Source organism: Aulostomus chinensis, chromosome 3 (assembly GCF_037954235.1).
Source record: "Aulostomus chinensis isolate RoL2024-O1b breed Wild chromosome 3, RoL_Achi_v1.0, whole genome shotgun sequence".
In the NCBI taxonomy this organism is placed as follows: domain Eukaryota; kingdom Metazoa; phylum Chordata; class Actinopteri; order Syngnathiformes; family Aulostomidae; genus Aulostomus; species Aulostomus chinensis.
In genome coordinates, this window is record NC_141322.1 from 19,755,107 (window position 1) to 19,776,145 (window position 21,039).

The 21,039-nt window shown below is 40.8% G+C and overlaps 1 protein-coding gene across 2 annotated transcripts; it reads right to left on the minus strand.

The window, feature by feature from the left end:
• Positions 1-600: 600 nt before the first annotated feature.
• On the minus strand, positions 601-20,809 carry LOC147268115 (macrophage-stimulating protein receptor-like). 2 transcript variants are annotated; one of them, XM_086199384.1, is made up of 21 exons: positions 18,953-20,809; positions 17,032-18,319; positions 15,020-15,190; positions 14,785-14,901; positions 14,499-14,669; positions 14,225-14,391; positions 13,155-13,284; positions 12,933-13,069; positions 12,656-12,835; positions 12,480-12,579; positions 10,264-10,494; positions 10,031-10,177; positions 9,795-9,957; positions 9,580-9,669; positions 8,770-8,976; positions 8,590-8,670; positions 8,315-8,496; positions 8,065-8,174; positions 7,268-7,433; positions 7,014-7,150; positions 601-6,103 (listed from the first exon to the last, which is right to left on the minus strand). In XM_086199384.1, the coding sequence occupies exons 2-21, from the start codon at positions 18,229-18,231 to the stop codon at positions 5,872-5,874; spliced, it is 4,119 nt and encodes a 1,372-aa protein (XP_086055510.1). In that variant the 5' UTR covers positions 18,232-18,319; positions 18,953-20,809; the 3' UTR covers positions 601-5,871. The 2 variants fall into 2 exon arrangements, with proteins under 2 accessions (XP_086055510.1, XP_086055509.1); XM_086199383.1 differs by having other exon boundaries at positions 8,770-8,979.
• Positions 20,810-21,039: the final 230 nt, after the last annotated feature.

The following is a 21,039-nucleotide window of genomic DNA, read 5'->3' on the forward strand; positions in this document are numbered from 1 at the left end:
CTTGCAGGGAATGTGGTGATACTGGTTCTCATGGGAGTTACATGAAGTACCTGTTCTCCTCAATGAAGACAACATACTCGATTAATGAAACACAGCCTGTGTACTTATAGGTATTCACTTTGAGACACACAGTATCATCATCCTTGAATTAAACATGGGAAGGAATGTGACCCTACACTACTGGAAACGTGAATGAATGAATATTGTTGGATCAAACTAATTTTCTTCATTCCCCTAATACAAAGCACATATATGAAAATAATGAATAGATTATAAAACATGCATAACGCAGGCTGCTAATTTCCAACCATATCTTTTCTGCCTTCCTACACACTGGTATCAAATGATGGTTGTCATAGCAACAGGCTCACAAGCCACAACAGGGCTGTTGGAATACAAATACAGATCAACATAACAGAAAACCCCTCTCATCCACATTTCCCGTCTTCAGACCCGACTAACGTGATCGTTTAACAATAGTTGCACGAGCATCCACCTCATTACCCAACAACGTGACATACTAGTAGGGTTATATGAAGTATTTCAAGGATGTTACAACGGTGGATCGGCGGTCTGGGTTTTGTGTTCGCTGACGGTCTGGACAGCCAGAATTTGTTTTGTTTTCATTTTATGTCTGTGTGGTGTTCCACAGGTTAAAGAGTCAGGAGATATTTGAGTTGTTTTTTTGTTTTCTTCTTTGGAGTTGCTTGACTTTGAAAAAGTCAAACACCCATCTCCCACTGCATGTCTGGTGTTTGCTGCCATCACTCACAAACTTAGCAAGTTTGTCCAGACATGTGACGGCCAAAACCTCACTGTCTAAGTTTGCCATTCTGTCAAAACTGCACCCTTTGCTCATACATGAGCCATGATTTATTCCTCGCTGTTTATTGTACATTGCCTCATTGTTGCACATTGCACATCACGCCCGAGCCTTGCTATCATAGGATGCCAATGTAATGATTTACATAGAATCAGCAAAAGAATTAACCTGAAGGCAAAAATGAAGAAGAACAACAACAAAAGGAAGAACATGTAAACTTCAAAGTCAACTCATTTGATGTCAAGAATCATTTTCCAGCAGAAATGTGCCTCCGAAATCAGATTACTGCTGCACTGGAACTGTTAGTACAATAACCAACATAGATTTTAGAAAATGAACACAAACCTAAGATAAAACAACGAGTTCACATTTTTACTAGATACACATCAAGCAAGTAAATACACAGATGCATAATAAGGAGTTTGTCTGCTATAGTGAGGCATAATTAGTATACTGTACTTTTCTAGTTGATTTTTACTTGAATGATTTTTTTTTTTTTTTTTTTTAGTCTACCAGAGAACAACACTGTTTCTAACAGTATTCTTTGTGAGTACATATTTTGTGGCTGCATGTGCGATTCAGTGGTACTATATCTTGTGAAATATTAATAAGCATGGGTGTTGGGTGGAAAAAAAAATCTTTCATTATTTATGTAACAAGTAAAGTTGAATATAATCTGAAGATGTCTGAATCACATTGTAGTGTCCACAGCGTGTCAAATGTGAATCTTTTCCGCAACAGAACATGCATTTTTAAACCACGATGGATCCCAGCACATTGGTAACAGAAAGGATGATAAAAAACCCTAACAAGTACATTTAGCAATGTGCCTTGCAAGTCTAAAGTGCTTTCATAACTCTGCTAATTTGTCTTTGCAATTCAGTATAATCCCATCTGTGAAGACATTCACTTAGAGAGCAGAGACGGGAACAAACATAACACTTCTCTCCATCTGTGACCTCCCAGCTCTTCATTCTCGCTCTGAATGCAATGTAACAATGGCGAAGTGCAGAGGAGAGGGAGGAAGATTGCCTCGCGAGGTATCTGCAGTTGGTAGACAAGCTCAAGGATAGCACATGCCATAGAAGAAAAATGCCAGAAAGGCTCGAAACCTGCTTGCAAGATATTTCGATCCGGAACAGAACTGATTCAATCTATTACCAGGGACAAATGGTGATTAAAAAGTAGCGTTTCGGTATAAGAACACAAACTAGCCTTGAAAGGGTGATTATGTAAGTGTAATTTACATAAACATTTCCATTTAAATTTGTGAATGTAGAATTGAAAGGCTGAAGACACACCACATTTTCTCTTCTGCCATTCACTTTCGATGACAGAGAAACAATATGCAACAAAGTCACAGCAAGACAGAACGTACTGGACGAGTGGGCTCGGTGTTTATCCTCTCTCTCTAAACCAGGTCCAGTGTGACTGTGGATGAATGACTAGTTGCAGCACACACTGAATGTAGGGCTGCTATCTTTAATAACACGTTTTTCTTTTGAGAAATATGCTACTGTGATATTAAGTCATTTCAGCACCAATAAGGTCTATATCTTTACAGATTTTTACAGGGTCAGTCAGTGAGGTATAAAATGTGATTTCTCCTGCGTCCACCGGTTCATTCTGCAGGACGGCTTTTTTGACGAGATACAGCTTTCTTTATTTGTCCAGTTAGTCATGAATCACACAACAGCTGCTGCATGATATTTGCAGGTTCACAGATTCCACCGGTTTTAAAACCAGGGCAGTGTGAACTAAAAGTGTAAAATATTTATAAATATATACACTTGAAGACAACAAAAGGAATTTTAGACCAGCCACTTTAGGCTGGTTCAGGCTCAGCTTCAGCAGTGCAGCTATTCCTCCTCACTACCGTTACCTGGTGGGGGGTTGGGGGGAGTGAGCGTGCCTGTGTGTGTGTATTTATAACACATTTCGTGCTTCTGAATTAACCAACCAAACTAAAACCGGTGCATTTTCATCTTCTCATCTGCGCTACAATATATTTTTAGCGTCTCTTGTGGCTCAGAGGACTGAGAATAAAACCCCGCTGATGTCAGTGAGGCTCTTGGCTTGGATTTCTGCTGCATTTGTGTCATATTTGATGGTTGGTTTCTAACTTGTAATTAGTGTTCATTTCCCATTCCAAACACAATACTAGAAGGAGACTGGGATTTTTTTTTTTTCTGGAAGCGTATCTGACTTATGTAAAAGGATGAAAAAACAAAGATGGATGATTCTCATCAGCTTTAGCCTGCTACTCATTTGTCATTCAAGGTAATTAAATACAAAGTCAGTAAATAAATTGCAACCATTAATGCGCACAAGTCATCATAAGTTGTAAATCTTTGCGACTACGTTACTGTGGCTTTAGAGACTATGAATTCTTAATTAAAAAACGGGGGTGTGGACAGACGAGCGTTTTAACTCTGGGGACTATCATGAGCTCCTTTACTGATGGTTCAGTGCTTTGGGAGTTTGAGTCTCTGCCGTATAAATTCTGTTAAATATCTGAATCTTGCAGGTCTCCTGAAACAACAGATTTAAGAAAAAGGAAAATAAGTCTTTACAGAACAATTCTTCAAATACCGTTTCCTGAATTCTATTCGAACATTTGTTAATCCATAGAATGAGCACATTTATGTTCTCCCTAAACATTCAGGCTTCCAGCACGTTTGTTAACAGGGTCCCACTTGCCCAGAACAGCACGTGTTCCTCAAATAAAATCTCAAAAATATACAGTATCATGACTCCTATTTAAAAGTATTATTATCCCTTTCACCTTGTTCTTTGTTTTCTTTCTCTTCTTTCTTCACTCACTATAAAAACACATAAACATGGTGGCGCTGTAAGCATATGAATATACTATAAGACGCTAAAAATTTATGTCAAGTTCTTACATTCCAGCAATAAATTATTTAAAGAAAAGAAAAATACACATGAAACTATGTTGATGACATTCAAAAAAAAAAAAAAGTTTACAGTTTAAATAAATTACAGAGGAAACATCGTTCAGACATTAATCATTGCAATATTTCCCCCAAAAGGTTGAGAGGGGAAAAAAATGCCAATATGAGAAAAACGTTTTCAAACGTTCATAAAATGTTTTTAAATGCTTGAGGATTTTTCAGTCACAGTCACGATGGAAATGCTTTGCGAGGCAGTGGCTGATTTCTTTGTCTCACACCAATTTTTATTCTAAATCCCACTGGCTTCATGCAATCCACCAACTACGCTGCTATGTTAATTAGAAACTAACTTTGTAAGGCTGAAACTATTAAAAAGTTCAAATACAATTCGATCCACATATTTGTCCTCAAAAACCTGCGTTATTCTATGACATCTGGCATCTTAACAGAGAGAAATGCGACAGTTGTTCGGGTGTCCTACGAGGCAGAGGTAGTCTCAGATTTATTCGATATTTAACCTCTTTATGATACAGCAATTTGTCATTTGGTGCTGTCTATAAATACTTTCTTTTAAAGACCTGTGTTGAAACATGAAGGAAAAAAAACAACCCCATTATTCAGGTTCATCATCTCATTTTCAAATCCCGCTGCACCTGAACATAACCAGAGCTTGTCATTATTACTGCCACCTTTCAATACCCAAAGGCAAGGGATTAAAAAAAAAAAAAAGTGACTCTATTTTTAGATACATAAATAATTCATAGAGAGTATTATGCTAGATACACAGATTAGGCAGAAGCACGCAGTTTTCGGTCTGGTTGAGCTGACATAATTCAGACCCCTTACAGTGCAGCGTTTCATCTCATCTACCTGTCGGACGACAAGGACGAGAGCCGTTTCCTCAGACCTGTTTCACTGCGCCTTCCATCTTTTTTTTTTTGCAGCGTTGATTTTCCTCTCTTTTATTGTACTGATCGACATTTCCTGTAAAAGAGTTAATTAAACGAATGTCTTTTTGTCTTGTTTATCTGTCTGCGGCGGGATTTTGGCTTCATTTTCAGGAAGGAGCCAAATTAAAAATAAAAAGTCTGGGGAGACATTTCATTTGTTGACACGCCTTAGAGAAAAGTGTGTGCAACTATTTATCTGTACAAAAAAAGAACACTCTTTACAGTGCAACCTACAACAGAGCAAAGCAATTACAAACATTTTCTGGAGGAGGGAGGAGGGAACACAGCAATAACAAATGTCAAGTATGTCAGCAGTAAATTTAGTCCTCCTGGTAGAGAGAGATTGTTGAGTAACATAAACCCTTTTTTTTTTTGGGTTAAAACCAAAACACATTATCAGTCCAAAAAGTTGAAAAATCAGTGCATACATGGAATCACTACCTGTAGGGATAATTTAAATCACATGCAAAGAGGCTGGAAAACCACAAAAGCCAAAATTAATACCAAGTTGTGAGTTGACTGATTTGTTTTCAGCAGGTTTGGAGATGTTTGTGTGATACTGTATGATGAGCCGCATGAGCTGTTACTGCGGCAGCGACTACTTGGGTGCACTGCCCTCTAGTGGTAATGATGGATAATGGTGTCAGCCGCAATCTGTACTGCAGAGAAAATGCTATCATTTAGAACGATAAAGACTGATTTGGTCTAAAGATTCCCCGTGAGACTCGTGTCCTTTCTTTGTATTCAGAGTTCTAATTTACTATAATCCCACAAAGAGGAAATGTTGACCCCTGAGCACAAGTCACTACTTGCAAAGGTTTTTTTTTTTTTTTTTCTTCTTACAGCCAGTAATACTGACTTCCAGACAAAGCTGTGGGCCACAGTTTAAAACACTCTCTTCTATAAATGAAAAAAATACATTCTACATTCATTGTGTCTCATTCACACGTGCTTTAGAAGAAAAACATTCACTTCCATTGACACGCTGTAAAAGATGGAGAACTTAAGCTCCGGTTAAGAGTTTCAGGTGTGTTCTTTTAAAACAGGAGCCAAACCCTCCAGGTGCTCATGTTTGTAGACATGTTCAAAAATGGATGTGACACATGTTCCGGGGAGAGCGGCCCCACCTCTCGTATGCCCCGATCTTGTTGATCTTAAAGTCACAGAAGATGAGTCTTTGAGACACTCAACTGCCAGCAAAACCGTCTACGTCCAAGTCTGAGCCCTCGGCCTCATTGTCGGATCCAGTCAGTGACGGGTAAGGTCTTGGCTGGTCTAAGTTGACATAGGTCACCTTCAGGTTGATGTAGTGCTCTCCTTCCAGACAGGACAGGATGTGTTGTACGTCTGACACCAGGCTGTGGAAGGTGGGTCGGTGTTCAGGCTCTGGGTCCCAACATGCCAGCATGATAGAATAACTGTGGAATGAATAAAAGCGTACGAGAGGAGGTGAGTAAATATGTAAACAAGTACGTACAACACTGAAAGACTGTCACTGCGGCCTGAAAGAATAACAGATCAAAACTAGAGAGGCTCAGAGGGCACGAGCGTCCTCGCTGGCACAGATTATGAACGTTTTGCTGGATATTTTCCCCCCCAAAAAATTGAAAAAAAAAATTTCTTTACATTCGCATTTTCTTAACTTTGCACTTCCTCTCTGTTGCACCTTTTTAATGCACTTTAAGTATTTTACTCTTTTTGGTTGTATTCTCCTTTCAATATTCTTTTTTTAACCTAATTATATTGTTCTTGTAACACATTTTTAATGTTATTCTCTCGTTTTTGTAAATCACTTTGAGCTGCGATTTCTCTACGAAAGGTGCTACACAAGTAAAGTTTATTATTGTATAATTACTATTCACATAGCACAATTGCTATACACTATATCCCAAAATATGTGGTTGTGTGACAAATTGATGTAGAATCACCTTAAACGGTGTGGAATATCATAGATAACTGAATCTCATCCATACTGATATCCCATCATAATCTTTTGTGATATCAAACGGAAATGTAAAGAATGATCAGTGTGACACATCTAGGTCATACAGAGGAGCGACTGACTCTTGAGTGGCATACTAGCAAAACGCTGCTGACGGTTATAAATTGCCAAAAGCCTTGAAGAGTCATAAGGATCTAGAATCTACAATTTGATCCACATGCCCAAATCCAACCATTAGATATTGAGAGATCTTGCTATCAGCAATCAAACACGTGCTGATGATCACATCGACTCCTTGGTGGAGGCAGAGATAAAACTGGTACGCAGAAATCTTAAACACAAGATGCTGATGTGATGTTTACAGGGATGACCAGGCGTGATCTTACAGATTGTCAGGGCAAAATTGTGGCTGTGGAAGTCGACGTCCCTTCAACAGGTAGTGAGTGATGTCATAGGGGTCCACGTCCGGATACGGGCTGGCGCCTCTGGTTAACAGCTCCCACATCAAGACGCCGTATGACCACTGTAAAACACATTAGTGATGCGCTGCATGCTCTCGCTGACAAGTCAGAACACGACACCTTCAAGAACTCTCTGTGAAGTCCAAAAAAGTATTAGAGATAAGCAGCACTGAACTCACCACATCAGACTTGGTTGTGAATTTCTGTGTTTGCAAGCTTTCGATGGCCATCCACTTCACCGGGAGCTTTGCTCTTTTGTGGTCTTGAATGCTGTAGTATTCCTTATCATAGATGTCCCTCGCCATGCCGAAGTCCGCCACCTTAACTGTGAAGGTTTCATCCAGCCTGAAAGGAGAGGGGAAATATCATCCACCTATCGGCTCATATTAATGGAGGTGGAGGTGTCCTTAAGAGGTTCAGGATAAATTTATGCCCTGTCACATTTACACAGATGAGAGGCAGAGGAGGTAAAACACTCTATTTTCTCGTTCTAATGGGTTTGTTTCCCTTCCAACTAATATCAAAAGTATCCATAATACAAAGCCTTCATGACAGTTTCTATGAAAAGAATTATTATCCTTGTGAACAAAGCTGAATCATTAAAAACAAGCTTTTATCTTCAAAAACTAAACTTCACTTCTCATCAACAAATAAATATAAATATATGATGTGTTCTATTTGTCTTCATCATTGTCAAAATTTTATTTCTAAAGTATATCTGAATTTAATTAGAATGATATGCTATTTCAGATACTGGTAATAATGTATTTCTAATTCTTGTGATTGCTTTATTTGTCGGCACAACGAACCGGCATTTATCACTCATTAAATTCATATATTTGCCAGCTCAAATGTGTCTCTATGACATACCTCCTCTCAGACGAAGATCCAGCCGCGTTGCAGCCTCTTGGGGGTAAGACTAAGGTTTTCCACTGACATGTCATGAACAAGTAATCAGTTTATGATTCATACTCACATGCAGTTACGTGCCGCCAGGTCTCGGTGGACAAATTTCTTCTGGGCTAAATACTCCATCCCCTTGGCGACCTGCAGTCCAAAGCCGATCAAGTCTTTCACTGTCGGGTTCTGCAGAGGATGAAAGAAAGAGTGAAACATGGTTGACCTTTTCAAAGCACTTGTTTGAAATGGTTGACACGCCGGCCATGTTAGCAAAATATTCACAGTCATGACCTTACAGATCCAGAACATTTGATTACATCATTTACCCTCGTCTCAGAGCGGATAAAATGACGCACATCCCCGTGCTTCATATACGGCAAAACCACCAGAGGGAGCCCTTCCTTGGGCAGCAAGATGCCAAGCAAGGACAATATGTTGGGGTGGTGGAAACCTTTCATGATAATGCCCTCCCTGAGAAACTGGTCCACTTCCTTCAAGTCAGTGATCCCTGGAACACAATACAGTCTGTTATCCACACTCGTCTAACAGGATACAGCTCAACTCATAATTATTTCCTTTATAAAACACAGTTTTCCCATACTGTTCAGTGATTTAACAGCACAGTGCATCTCTTGCTTGTTGCTGTCTTTCAGGTATCCATGGTAAACTGTCCCAAAGTGGCCTGCAAGAGAAGAAAAACCATGACTGAGTGATTATTTCTCATTGCCATTCTCTATTGCTCATAGGAAGAAAAAAGAATGATATTTTTAAAAAAACGTACCTTTGCCAATAATTTGACAATCTTCAATTCTGAGCATCTCAGCAGGGATCAGGACATCTTTGACCTCTACAAGGAGCTCCGAGCTCAGGCTGACCATGGAGATGTTATCCCGCGGCATCAAAGGAACCGATAGATGATCGTAGCTGGCAGCGTACAACAAACCTTGGAAGGCGATTCCTCCTGAAGCGGAATTTTGACTGGACAGATCTACTACAACACAGAAGGGAGAAAAACAACCGTGCTAAGTTGTACTTAAAAGGCATCACACGTTTTTTTTTTTGGAGCTTAAGGCTTCATCACAGTTGAATGTAAACAGACTGGCTGATTTGTTGTTTTTCCTCTCAAGTGCTGTTTTGTTTTGTTTCTTTCAACAGACTGACGAGAACTTTATAATTGAAATCTAAGATCTGTCCTCGGGCTTTCACTTTTCACTGACCCTCTAATACAATGTAATCTACAGTAACAGATGAGATTTTATTATCTGATATTGTTATTTTCTTCTTTTAATCCTTTTGGTTATCTTAAAAATTGTATCTATTTAGTTTTTTTTTTTTATTCAAACTGATTTCTTGGTATAAAGGAGAAGATTAAATGAATTTTTTCCTCTTTTGTCTCCCTTTCATTCTGGATTTAAGAACTTTTTGTGTTTATACTTATTTTTTTGGTTTTCTTCTGCAAATGAATGAAATCAACTAAACTAAATTTTTACATCCAAAAAGTTATTCTCCCTCAGGTCACTGCTGTTTAGATGCATGGGTGACGAATGCAGAGAAGAGACTGAATAAAAACCAAATAAATTAACGGTCTTACCTCGTCTATAGTCACCTGTGGGGGAGAAGTCAGAATTGCTGCCGACGCGATTCATTGACAGCATATTTGATAAACGGTTCTCTATCATGGCTGAAAGAGGAGATAAAGAATTGTTAAAAAAGACACTACAGTAGAATTACAGGCACTTTATTACCAAGATGCAAGTAAGAATTCATCGTTAGCATTTTAATTGAAGTGGCAAAAACTTGTCTCACCTCTCTTTTTCCTCCTCAGATGGAACATCACTACTAAGGCGAGTCCAGCACCAACAACCAAGGCTCCAATGATGCCCAGCACAATGCCCACGATAACAGTGGTGTTGTTGACTTTCTCATAGACGACCATACCGACATTGTGAGCTTCTCTGTTCACAAACACCTGAAGTCAAAAATGTAAAGTAATGTATCTGATGTAATGCACCCACATATCATATTTCGGTAAACCTCCTCACCTTGACAGGCAAGCCCTCTCCAGGGATAACAAGCCCCTTGGGAATCCTGCAGTTCAGCTCATTCAGCAGAACCTGGGCCTTACAGGGCACGTCCCCGATGGTCATCGTGATCTTCATACATGAGCTCACTGTATTCAGTTTGCTGTGCTGTTGTGATAAAGTTCAAATGTTCAACCTTAAAAGATAATTAACAGGTTGCACGTAAACTGTAAACTGCGAGTGTGCCAACATACATGCAGCGCAACCTCAGTCTCTCCTGGTTTTAGACGCAACACATTATCATCACTTTCAAACGGGATGACTGTAGCATCTGGGTGGTAGACGAATTGTCCCCTAAAAAGTTCTCTTTTCCCATCCATGTGAATGGAAACCTCGCCGGTGCCTAACTTCTCCTCTGATATGTCGTATGGGACCACAGGGGCCTGGCACTCCATGTGGGTGGCATTGCCTGGGCTGCTACAGACCTTAAAGGAAGTCACCACAAAAAAATGTGAAGAAAACAAATAATAGGCTGGGTTTGATTCGGAGATTTAAGTCAACAAACATCATTTCAGTTTGTGAGCTAATGTTGCGTGTTAAAGTACAAATTCACAAAAAATACTTTTGACAGCGCTGTGACATGTATCAATTACACCTGCTATCCTATGTGCAAATTCACAAAAAAATTATCATGCACTCAAGATATTACTATGATTTGCGGTTTGTGTTTGTTTTGCAATTATTCATGTGGATTGGTATAAAGAGTGGATGTGCGCCAGGAACACAGAACAATGGAAAACGAAGGAAAAAAATAATAATAATTTCCTGATGACGTTCTGACCGACAATGTGCAGAGACATCCTTCAAAACTTCAAGTGAGGAATTTGAGGAGAGAAATTCTATTTGTAGATCTATTTGAATTGGGATTTAATATCCTAATTTGTGCACGATGTCATCATTGTCAAAATCACTATCAGCCTATAAAAAGAAGAAAAAAAATCATCTAACTGAGTGTGATACACAAGATTTTGAGGGTGTTCTTCTTGTTTTTACTGGCCACGTTCCATTGCGAATAGGTTTAAGATAAGATAAGATAAACCTCTAATCGTCCCACGGTGGGGAAATTTACATTGTTACAGCAGCAAGAACAAAGGAGAATTTAACATAAATAGTATTTGAAGATAAGTAGAAGTAGAAGAAGAAGAATATAAGAAGATAAATATAAGGGATAGTGGAAATGTACAAGAAGTAAGTGTGCAAATGTGTAAAAATAAGTAATATATAAAAGTAATACAGTAAAAAAAGTAAAAGAGGAAGAAGTATGTACAGCAGTGGAGTATGTACAGTCTTAAATATATGCATATGTAAATATGTATATGTATGTAGTGATATTGCACTATGAAAAAAGTCCTGGTGGGTAAGTGGTCTGCTGGTTCTACAGCAGCTGGTTGTAAACTCTGACAGCTGCAGGAAGGAAGGACCTGCGATATGGCTCCTTCACACACTTTGGGTGAGGGAGCCTGTCGCTGAAGGAGCTCCTGAGTGCTGTTAGGACATCCTGCATGGGGTGGGAGTCACTGTCCAACATGGATGACAGCTTAGCAGTCATCCTCCTCTCTTCTACCACCCCCTCTGAGTCCAGGGGGCATCCCCGGACAGAGCAGGCCTTCTTGACCAGTTTGTCAAGCCTCTTCCTGTCAGCAGTCGAGATGCTGCTCCCCCAGCAGACCACTCCATAGAAGATGGCTGATGCCACCACAGTGTCATAAAAGGTCTTCAGGAGTGCCCCCTGCACCCTAAAAGGCCTCAGCCACCTGAGCAGGTAGAGTCTGCTCAGTGCGGTTGGGTTTGTTGTCCAGTCCAGTTTATTGTTGAGATGAAAAGCAAGGTACATATAAGATGTCACCATCTCACTGTCTGTCCCCTGGATGTTCACCGGTGTTGAAGGGCAGGGTGCACGTCTGCGGAAATCCACCACCAGTTCTTCAGTTACAGTAGTTTAGTTTTCTATAAATATACCTGAATATGACACGTTCTCCTCGCAGACTACGGTCAGTCATCTAACATCTGGAGGAAACCCATTGTTGTAACTCAGATACCACCATCTCCATGAAGACGCTAATATTTCCACTCTGTGTGTGGCTGTTAGCGCTGGTGTTAGTGAATTTTACCTTGTTTGAAATGAAGCCCATTTGCATAGAATAGGGCCTTGTTTTGCAATAAATGTATTCCTTTTACCGTATTTAAACCCAAAAAGCCAGGTGCTGTTTGATTGACAGGGCTGTGGTTGTTACACACGTCCTTGTTGTCCTCTTTCTTCAGGTGCAAAAAGTCACACAATTTTTTTTATGCATTTGACCCCAAGTCTGTCATCACACAGGTTAAAGTTAAAGAAAATGATTCTGAATGAAATTCATCTGGTTAATGTGCTTGCATCATTGTCATATGAGGAGTAAAAGAGAAAACATACTTGTTCGCTGTGCTGCTGAGGGGCGATTTTAGAAGTATACTGGACCACAGTTTTGAGGGCAGAGTCGAGATTCTGACCTTCAATGACCAGCTTGGAACCACTGTAGGAGGGTATAAATGAGCATGTAATAACCAGTACTAGTACTAATACATAGTGAGAGCAGGCCTGGGTCCTACCTTATGAAACTGCAAAGAGGATGTACGGACGTTATAACAGGGTTCTCCTTGTAGAGGAACATCTTGGAGGTGCTAACCTGAACACTGTCAATAATGTATTTCACAGCCACTTTCCCGACACTTGTTACAGCTGGTGTGAGGCAGACAATTGAAGACAGAGTCCTGTTTCCTTCAGATGGACTGAAAGGAGTACAGGTCACAGTAATCAGATGCTGTAAAACCTTTTTTAACATGGACAGACTTGAGAGTTAGTGTCCAGAAAAATTGTGTTGCTCACTTTTGATTTTCACACTTTTTGTTTGCAATGAAGACATGTCTCTGTAGCCCAGATTTAAGGTATTTGCCTGTCAGTGTTACGAGTGTTCCACCGAACACAGGTCCATAGTCAGGCTGGATATCTGTTATGCTCGGCTCCTGATTAAACAGAAGGGAATTAGAATAAATTAACCTGACACTCCACATTTATGTATCAATCAAACTGTATAAATGTTATTCTCACCACAAAAGAGAAGCCAGGAATCTGAGCGGTGCCTTTAATGGAGTAGCGGCCCTGCACGTCACCCTCGTTCACTTCCAGGGTGATCAAAAGCTGCCGGTTTGACCTTTTTTCCTCAGTTTTGCACACTAGCCTGTTTTAATGACACAAGCAGTGACGTGAACCGCATCGATCGAAATATTTCAGGATGACTTAATCTTGTTTAACAGAAATGAACAGCAAAAAAAGCATAAACAAACTGCTTATCTTCAAGATGTAGTGATCATTAATTCTGTCAGATACATTTAAATTCTCCTCCCTCTTAAGTACATGAAAACCGTCTGTCCTGAGTCTTTTATTAATTTGGCTCTGCCAATTGTAAAGTATGAAAAAAGTCCCCCCAAAAAATCTATATCTCTTAACAAACTCTTTAACAGCGATGCATGCAATTTGGCTAACTAGTTCTGGGTCCAGTTTGCAGGACCTGGTGAAACTGAGTCACTATAGCACAAAGAATGTCTGAGCTCCTCATCATATCAGTACGTTTAAGCCCGGCCTCCTTCCAAAGGACTCATTACTAATGTAATTATTTTGTTCACCTGCCAAAGCTCATGACCATAGATGGAAGGTAAAATATACACTGACTGATAAATTGAAATGAACAGCATCCAAATCTTACACATAGCATCTTTAACCAGATCATTTACATTTAGGCTGCACATGAAGTCCTTCTGATAACTAATATTCTTTCAATTTCCTTCACTGAGCCTCCCCTTAAAACTCCCACCCAGTAAACGCCTCCATCACACGTTATAGGCAGTTCTCACTGCGAGTCAATGATTTGGTCAAAAATATCTCAACTCTTCCTCCATCCTGATTTCACAATTTAACATCAATAATTGACACCAGCATGTTTTCATTTCGAGAGAGTTCTTTGTTCATCTATTGTGTTGCAGTTGAGATATTACAGCAATCAGCTATGGCGTTTCCTGTCAGCTGCCTGTTCTCAACTCCAATAACAATTTAACAACAAAGTTTCTGCATCAGCACTTTAAAAGCAGCATTGTGTAGACTTTGCATTTTACACTACTCACACTTCACTGCTGCTTTTGTCAGGAAGGACAGTACACAAGTTCCCAGAGCCCACTGTGACATTGTGGGTTTTGCCACTAATGATGGGTGGGAATCTTGGAGACTGAAACTCCCAACCGCATAGAGTCAGCTCAGTTTCCCCGCCAGCAGGTGCCATTTTAGGGAAAAACTGCAGATAAAACAATGTTCAGTTTCATTCTGTGTTATCAGCTTCATGATTAACAGTGTTTAAACTTCCTGTGTGTGCTTCTTAGTTACACCTAGCAGCGACTCTACCTCTGTGATGACTGGTGCACAGGACTCTTTGTTCCACTGAGAGCTACACTCATATTGCCTGGAGCAAATTCCTGAGCACCAGCCACAGTTCATGAAGCTTGGAGCCATCTGACACTTGGAGCATGTTATAAAATGTGCACACCCTGGTCCAATAGTAGGGACCTTGAACATCTTGATCGGGGAGAGAGGAAGGCAGTATTTAGTATATAGAAAGATTAAAATGTGTAAGAAGGAGCTATGACAGTAATTATATGTATTATTGTTAAAATTGATATGACAAATGTACCTGATTTCCAACTACAAAAAGAAGCGAATCCTCATAAACAGCTGCTGTCCTGGATACTTGAGTGTCCCCAAGAGTAAAGTTGGCAAAAACCATCGGCGTATCCATCGTCAGAATGATCTAAACCAGATATTTAACAGTTTTGGAATTCAAAAGTGTGAATAATTAGCCAAAATAATGAGTGATTAATGATTGTCACAATCTTTAATAATTCTTTTTTTCTCAGGGTTCTTGCTACCTGCAGTATCCGACCATCTGAGGTACCAAAGTGACCAAGCGTGTGAGTCCCAGTTGTGGTGACCAAGACAGAAGTGAAGAGGACATTTCTCATCTGCCTGTTGAAGAGATCTACTCGATAGTACGGCTTGGAGACCAGAGTGGGCTTGATGCTGCACGTATCATTGGAGTTCTGCAAACAGGAGAAACACGTCAATTCACCCAATTAGAGAGGAAATAGTCCTGCCGCACCTCCAGCCATAGTAGCAAGCTGTGAGACAAGCAAGGTCATAAAACACACCATGACTCTGATGTTGACTTTGTGACTGTGGAATGACAGACACTGAAAATGGACTTTGCATATTATAACAGCATAAAATAGATGTTTGCAGATGATTGGCAGAGCAACCGTCACCATGGTTAATTGAAAAGCAATTATTTAAAAGCAAAGAGAACTGTTTAACCTAAACATACCATTGTAGAGCAATTTAGCTTGTCTGCCCCAACATGCCCTTGTTCACGGCGAACTATAAAAATGCCTGCAATTTAAGTCCCTTGGTCTTTCGGGTAACTTCACAAGTGATATACAAAGAATATAGCAACTTTGGGGGATTTGATCAGTTATACTGAAGGTCTCTGTGTGTGCATTAGGGAGCTGAGATCCATAGAAACTGGCTGATCACTAGTTAGCTTTGCGCAACAAATGGTCGTGGATGAGAACTGTTGGCATACCCCTGCTGAAGAGAATCAAATTCCCTTTTCTCCAAAAGGGTTTTTGCCAGTAATAATTTAACTGGAGTTGTGCAGAACATTTGATATGAAATAAATTACAATTAAAAGACGTTGTAATTTTAGACACTGTAAACATTCTTAAGTACTTTCTGGACTGGGTGCAGCGAGTTAGCGCGGTAACTCAGTGGCCCTGTCAAAACAAGAATATGTTTGAGGGCCTGCTTCTACTATTCAGCTCTGTTTGAGACCATGAGGAGAGTCACATCAAGACACATCTGGATACTAAATCTTTTCTATTTGAAGATTTTGGATAGGGTTGCTAGAGCTTCCCATGCTCTACCATACTTGCGCTAACTTACTAACTAACTAACTAACTACCAGTCAGCTGGTCTATGCAGATCTCCCTAATGTGCACACAGAGGAGAGAGGGGTATCTATCATCTTGTCTGGCTGTGCGGAGGACGACAGAGGGCCGTTATGCTCCCAAAACTATGAATGTTCCTTGACGACGCTGAGCCTTTTTTAAACATTGTGTACTTTCCGCCTGGCTACTCTTTTTCTTCCATATCATTCTTATTTCCTACTCAAACACAGTCGAATGCTGTCCCTCCCCTTGACATTCCACCTTTTATCAGCAGGATTTATAACTTGTGTTTGTTGGCAGGCATCCCTGTAGGTATACACATGGCTGTGAGAGCTCAAAGGACACGGTTTGAACTCCTTAAAAGGGCGAGGCCACTCCTTTACTGTTTTGTTGGGAACCAAAAGTTCTGTCAAGAAAAGGTGTTTCTAAAATGAATTTAGTTTTAACTACCTTCTAGTTCCCGTTCTCCTCTGATGGCGTAGCAGTTTGGGAATCACTGAGTGTATGTGGGAAATATTTTATCTTCAAATACATATCAGATATCTGTACTGTAAACAGTTGCCACCCTTTCACTCAGAAAGAAAATGTACCAGAGAAGAGAAACAGCGTGGCAACGTAGTACAGGTCAGAATCGTGACTCATTCACCCCTCCCAGTTCTCTTTCTTGAGTGCTCTCTCTTTCTCACTCTCTCACACACACACACACACACACACACACACACACACACACACGCACACACACACACCGGTAGTCAAGATTTAGTGTTAATGAGTACACCCTCCGTCATTGCTCAAGACATTACAGCTCAAGGATAAACCTGAGTGTTCCAATCATCCATATTACACATTGTTTGTTGTAAGTCACTTCCTGTCTGGACATAGGGCAACCTTTGCACTGTTCCTCTCATGACAGCTAGCATTAAAAAAAGGCTACTCACTTCATGGGGGCAGCTCTCACACGACTGGAAGTGACAGAGTCCTCTGGAGAGCTGCTCTGAACTGGTCTTGCAGCAGGCTTCCACCCCTTTATCAATCGCAATATTTACTTTAGTCAAAGGATAAGCACACAGGGCAGAGTTTTTTTGAGGTTCACCACGCTCATTCAACTCTGCAAACACCCCATAGAGAATGTCCTCAGTTGTGTCCACTCTCAGCTCATCGGCCAGATCTTTCCCAGCTCGTCCAAGGTGGGCGGCCAGTAATCCGTTAAACACGATGTCTTTGAAACCTTCTCTCCGTCTCCTCCTGCGCTTAGGTTCATACCTGCACTCCAGGACCACCTCTCTGTACATCCACACCTCTGGGATTAATATTGGAATTCGTCCGAGACGAGTCTGAAAAGCTGAATTGCTCTTTAAGGGGTTTTCTCTCTGAAGGGACAGGAAGTAAACATAGTCCTTGGTGGAGAAGCTGTAGATGTAATCAATATGGTAAGAGTTCCGTAGACTGGGGAGCACTGTCAGGCCATTCATGACCATGTGGAAGCCATCTTCAGTTGCAAGTGGCCTGACCACTGACACTGACCTCCGTGGATACCTCTGTGCTACTTGGTCATTGACAGAGGCTGCGACATAGAAGAATGATGTGACGCCCTGTTCAACAATAACCACTTTGGTGCCAAGTGGACTTGCCAGACAGTCTGGACAGTAGGATGGAGAGTTTCGCTCTTTGGTGTATAAACACTGAGGCTCAGGCTTTGTGGACTCGATGTCAATGAAGTAACAGATTCCATGCTGAGAACTCCCACAAATATACAAATAGGGCAAGATTAATCCAGCAGGATCCAGCAGCAAAACCTCATTGTCTGTATCCACTGGATCACTCGGATCTGTGTGTATATCACACAGAAGACACGTGTTACAATCAGCACTGCCAATGGGTCCAGTTTTCACCTCCCACATCTTGGACAGGCTGCTGTTGACGGCCTCTATCGTATTCCGAGATGCAACAAACACCTGGTGCGTATCCAAGCTCACTGCTATGTTCTGTATGAGATTTCCTGTCTGGAAGTGGGGGAGGGAATATTCTACTGTGAAATCCTCCAGCCTGCGAGGAGTAGAAGGACATTTGTGCTGTCCTGAAGCACTTTGTGTTTGTATCCACACGCATATTGTCAGCAAGGCGGCCCAGGAGACCATCTCAACGACACAGTCCCCGGTGATCGTGTGCTACCAGGAAGATACCTGGATCACTGAGAACATTCTGGAGAATCAGCTGGAACCAGCACTGTGAGGACAACAGCAAGGAAAAACTGAGATTTTACAAACAATTAATTTTCACTGACTCGCTACATTTGTACTAGGAATAACACCGAAAGAACTGTTTAAAGAGGAAAGTCTATCTTCTTCCTGAGCCATCTCCTAATGTAGCTGCTGCTTTTTAACAGGACTACAGCTGTAGTTAAACAAATCTTGACGTATGGATAGATGAGAAACCTCAGGACATATAAAGAAAGCTGAAAAATAAGTTTGAAAAGTGGAGATGAAATCTACAGAGGGCAGGGCATAACTTGTTGTGACAAGTGTTGCAACTATGGAAATGTTGAAGCCTCCAGACTCAAGCCAGCTCCACACAGTTAACGACTGCAATTAAAAATCTTTTTTCACAAATTCATCTGTGAAAATACGCAAATGATCCACTTGATATTTATCTTATATTCCAACATTTATGTCATAACTTAAAGTTTATACACTGACAACTGAGCGAATATCAAAGTCATTACGAGTTGGGAACATCAAATCCTAATCGTGATTTATCATTTATGAACAGTTAGTTCAGAATAATAAGCAGAATCCCAATCAAAATCGGTCATTCATGACATGAGACATCAGCTCTCTGTGTTACTGTAGAAACACTTACCTGGTTTTGAAAGCGTCGGGTGTTTTCAGTTTGTTAAATAATTCCAAATGTGAATTTACCGGATTCTTGTCTCCTGTTTTCGTGACGCACCAGACTTGGACCTGCTGAGGCTCAACTGACAGCGGTGCGCGGGGTCCCGGTGGTGCTGAGCTCACGATGGTCTTCCACGTTACGTGAAGTCAGTGACATAAACCATAATGCGCGGGTGGAAACAGGATGCTGCACCTTCAGCATTAAAGCAGATAACAAGTTCAAGGGGGAAGCGCAGTGTCGTGAAGCCCGACTCACATGAAGAGGGAAAGCGCTGTTTGTCCTACACCGCTCCGTTTCCTCAGGCGAGGGGGCAGAAAACGTCCAAAATACACATTGAGAGTATTATAAAATTAAAATCATGCAAAACACCATATGATTGTTTGGCATGTTTAGATAAAAAGTTCTGAAAATTCTCATGGAGACAAATTGGGGGGAAATGCCTAAATGTAAAGCCTCTTTCACACTGCACCAAAAACGCGGGTCAACACGGGTTTTTAGGCCCTCTGAAAGGGTCGACTCGGCATTTCGACCCGCGTCGACCGACTCGCCAAGCGACCCGGGTGTTCAGCGGTTCGGCTCGCCTGCAGTGTGAAAAAGGCAACCCGCCTCGTCTCAGGTTTCACGCGACCATCCTGTCGCATCCTTATTTTGTCTGTGTGCCGCCTGTCAGGCTTCTCCTGTAGCTTCTTCGGCTCCCTTCCAGACTCGCCAAAAACGCCATCCTCCTTCGCTGCATTAGCACTTGGACATTTTCCAAATCCGCGCCGAGTTTGTATGCTTTGCAAAAGAGACAACATTGCAATGCACGCAACGACAACGCTAACGTTGGACTTGGCGACGTCCATGTTGACGTTTGTTTACCTCTAAGTGTTCCGGCGCACGTTTATGTGGAAATGATGACGTTATCAGCGCGATGACGTACGTCAACGCAAGTCAAGGCATATGAACGATTAATAATAACTATTTTTAATGAAATGAGAAAAAGATGACATTTCTTTAAGATATACACACATATAGCCTATATCAGTAATTATTTAAAAAGAGGAGTTGTTGATGCAATTATTTTGCATTCAGTTACGTAAAATAACTGTAACTTCTTTGCAATCAAAATAGATTCATAAAAGTAATTTGACAACATTCTTTATGATGTTTTCTACAAAAAAACGGGCCATTCTGCACAGGTATTCAAAATAATTATGGGTTCACTTCCTACGAAAAAGTCATTCATTGATGACCCTTAAAAAAAAAAACGTCTGCGTTTTACTGGTTTGCTCACAATTACAAGCGACTTCTAAGTTCAACAAACCGCGATACATATGCCTTTATTTTGAAAGTACTATACCGGAAAGGATTTTCTCTTGCCAAAACTTGACGGAATTATTACCAAGTGTGTTGGAACTGTCAAGCCGCGCCCGCGACGAGGAAATATCAAGTAGTTGCGAAATCTGACCACGGCAAAAAAAACAAAAATTAAAAAAAAGCCCTCCTCGTCGCCTGTTCCCCGGGAGTCATGTTGTACCTTCACCTTTCCCCCTCGGACTGGACTTCTTTCTCCGCTGTTATTGGAACATTTAATCCAAACTGTGATATTTGCCAAAAATGCATTGCCTGAAGATGAGAAATGAAGTTGCGGCTCAGATAAGCCCGTCCAGCCAGGAAGTTATGAGAGGAATGTGTTCTCTCCCCGCGTCCAAGCCCACTGTCTCCTTTTAACCTCCTGAAGCCTTGAGCGACCTTTTAGAAACACGTTCAATAACCTGCTTCATTCACATGCAATCACCTGTAATACTTCCATATAGCCCACATTAGTGAGGCAGGTTACAATCAATCATGCCCAGCTAGATTGTCACTGACACAATGAAAGGAGGATTTTAAGTTAAACATCTACCACTGAATCCAAAGTTCAATAAGACTGTTTCAAAAGCCAGATTATCTGCCAAAAAACAAAATAGATCAAAAATAGTTCTTTCCAGAGCAGAGCTTGCAAAAGTGGGTTTAGTTTAGCTTTCCAAAACTCGAAAATATATAGTTAGATAAATAAGTTTTGTTGATGC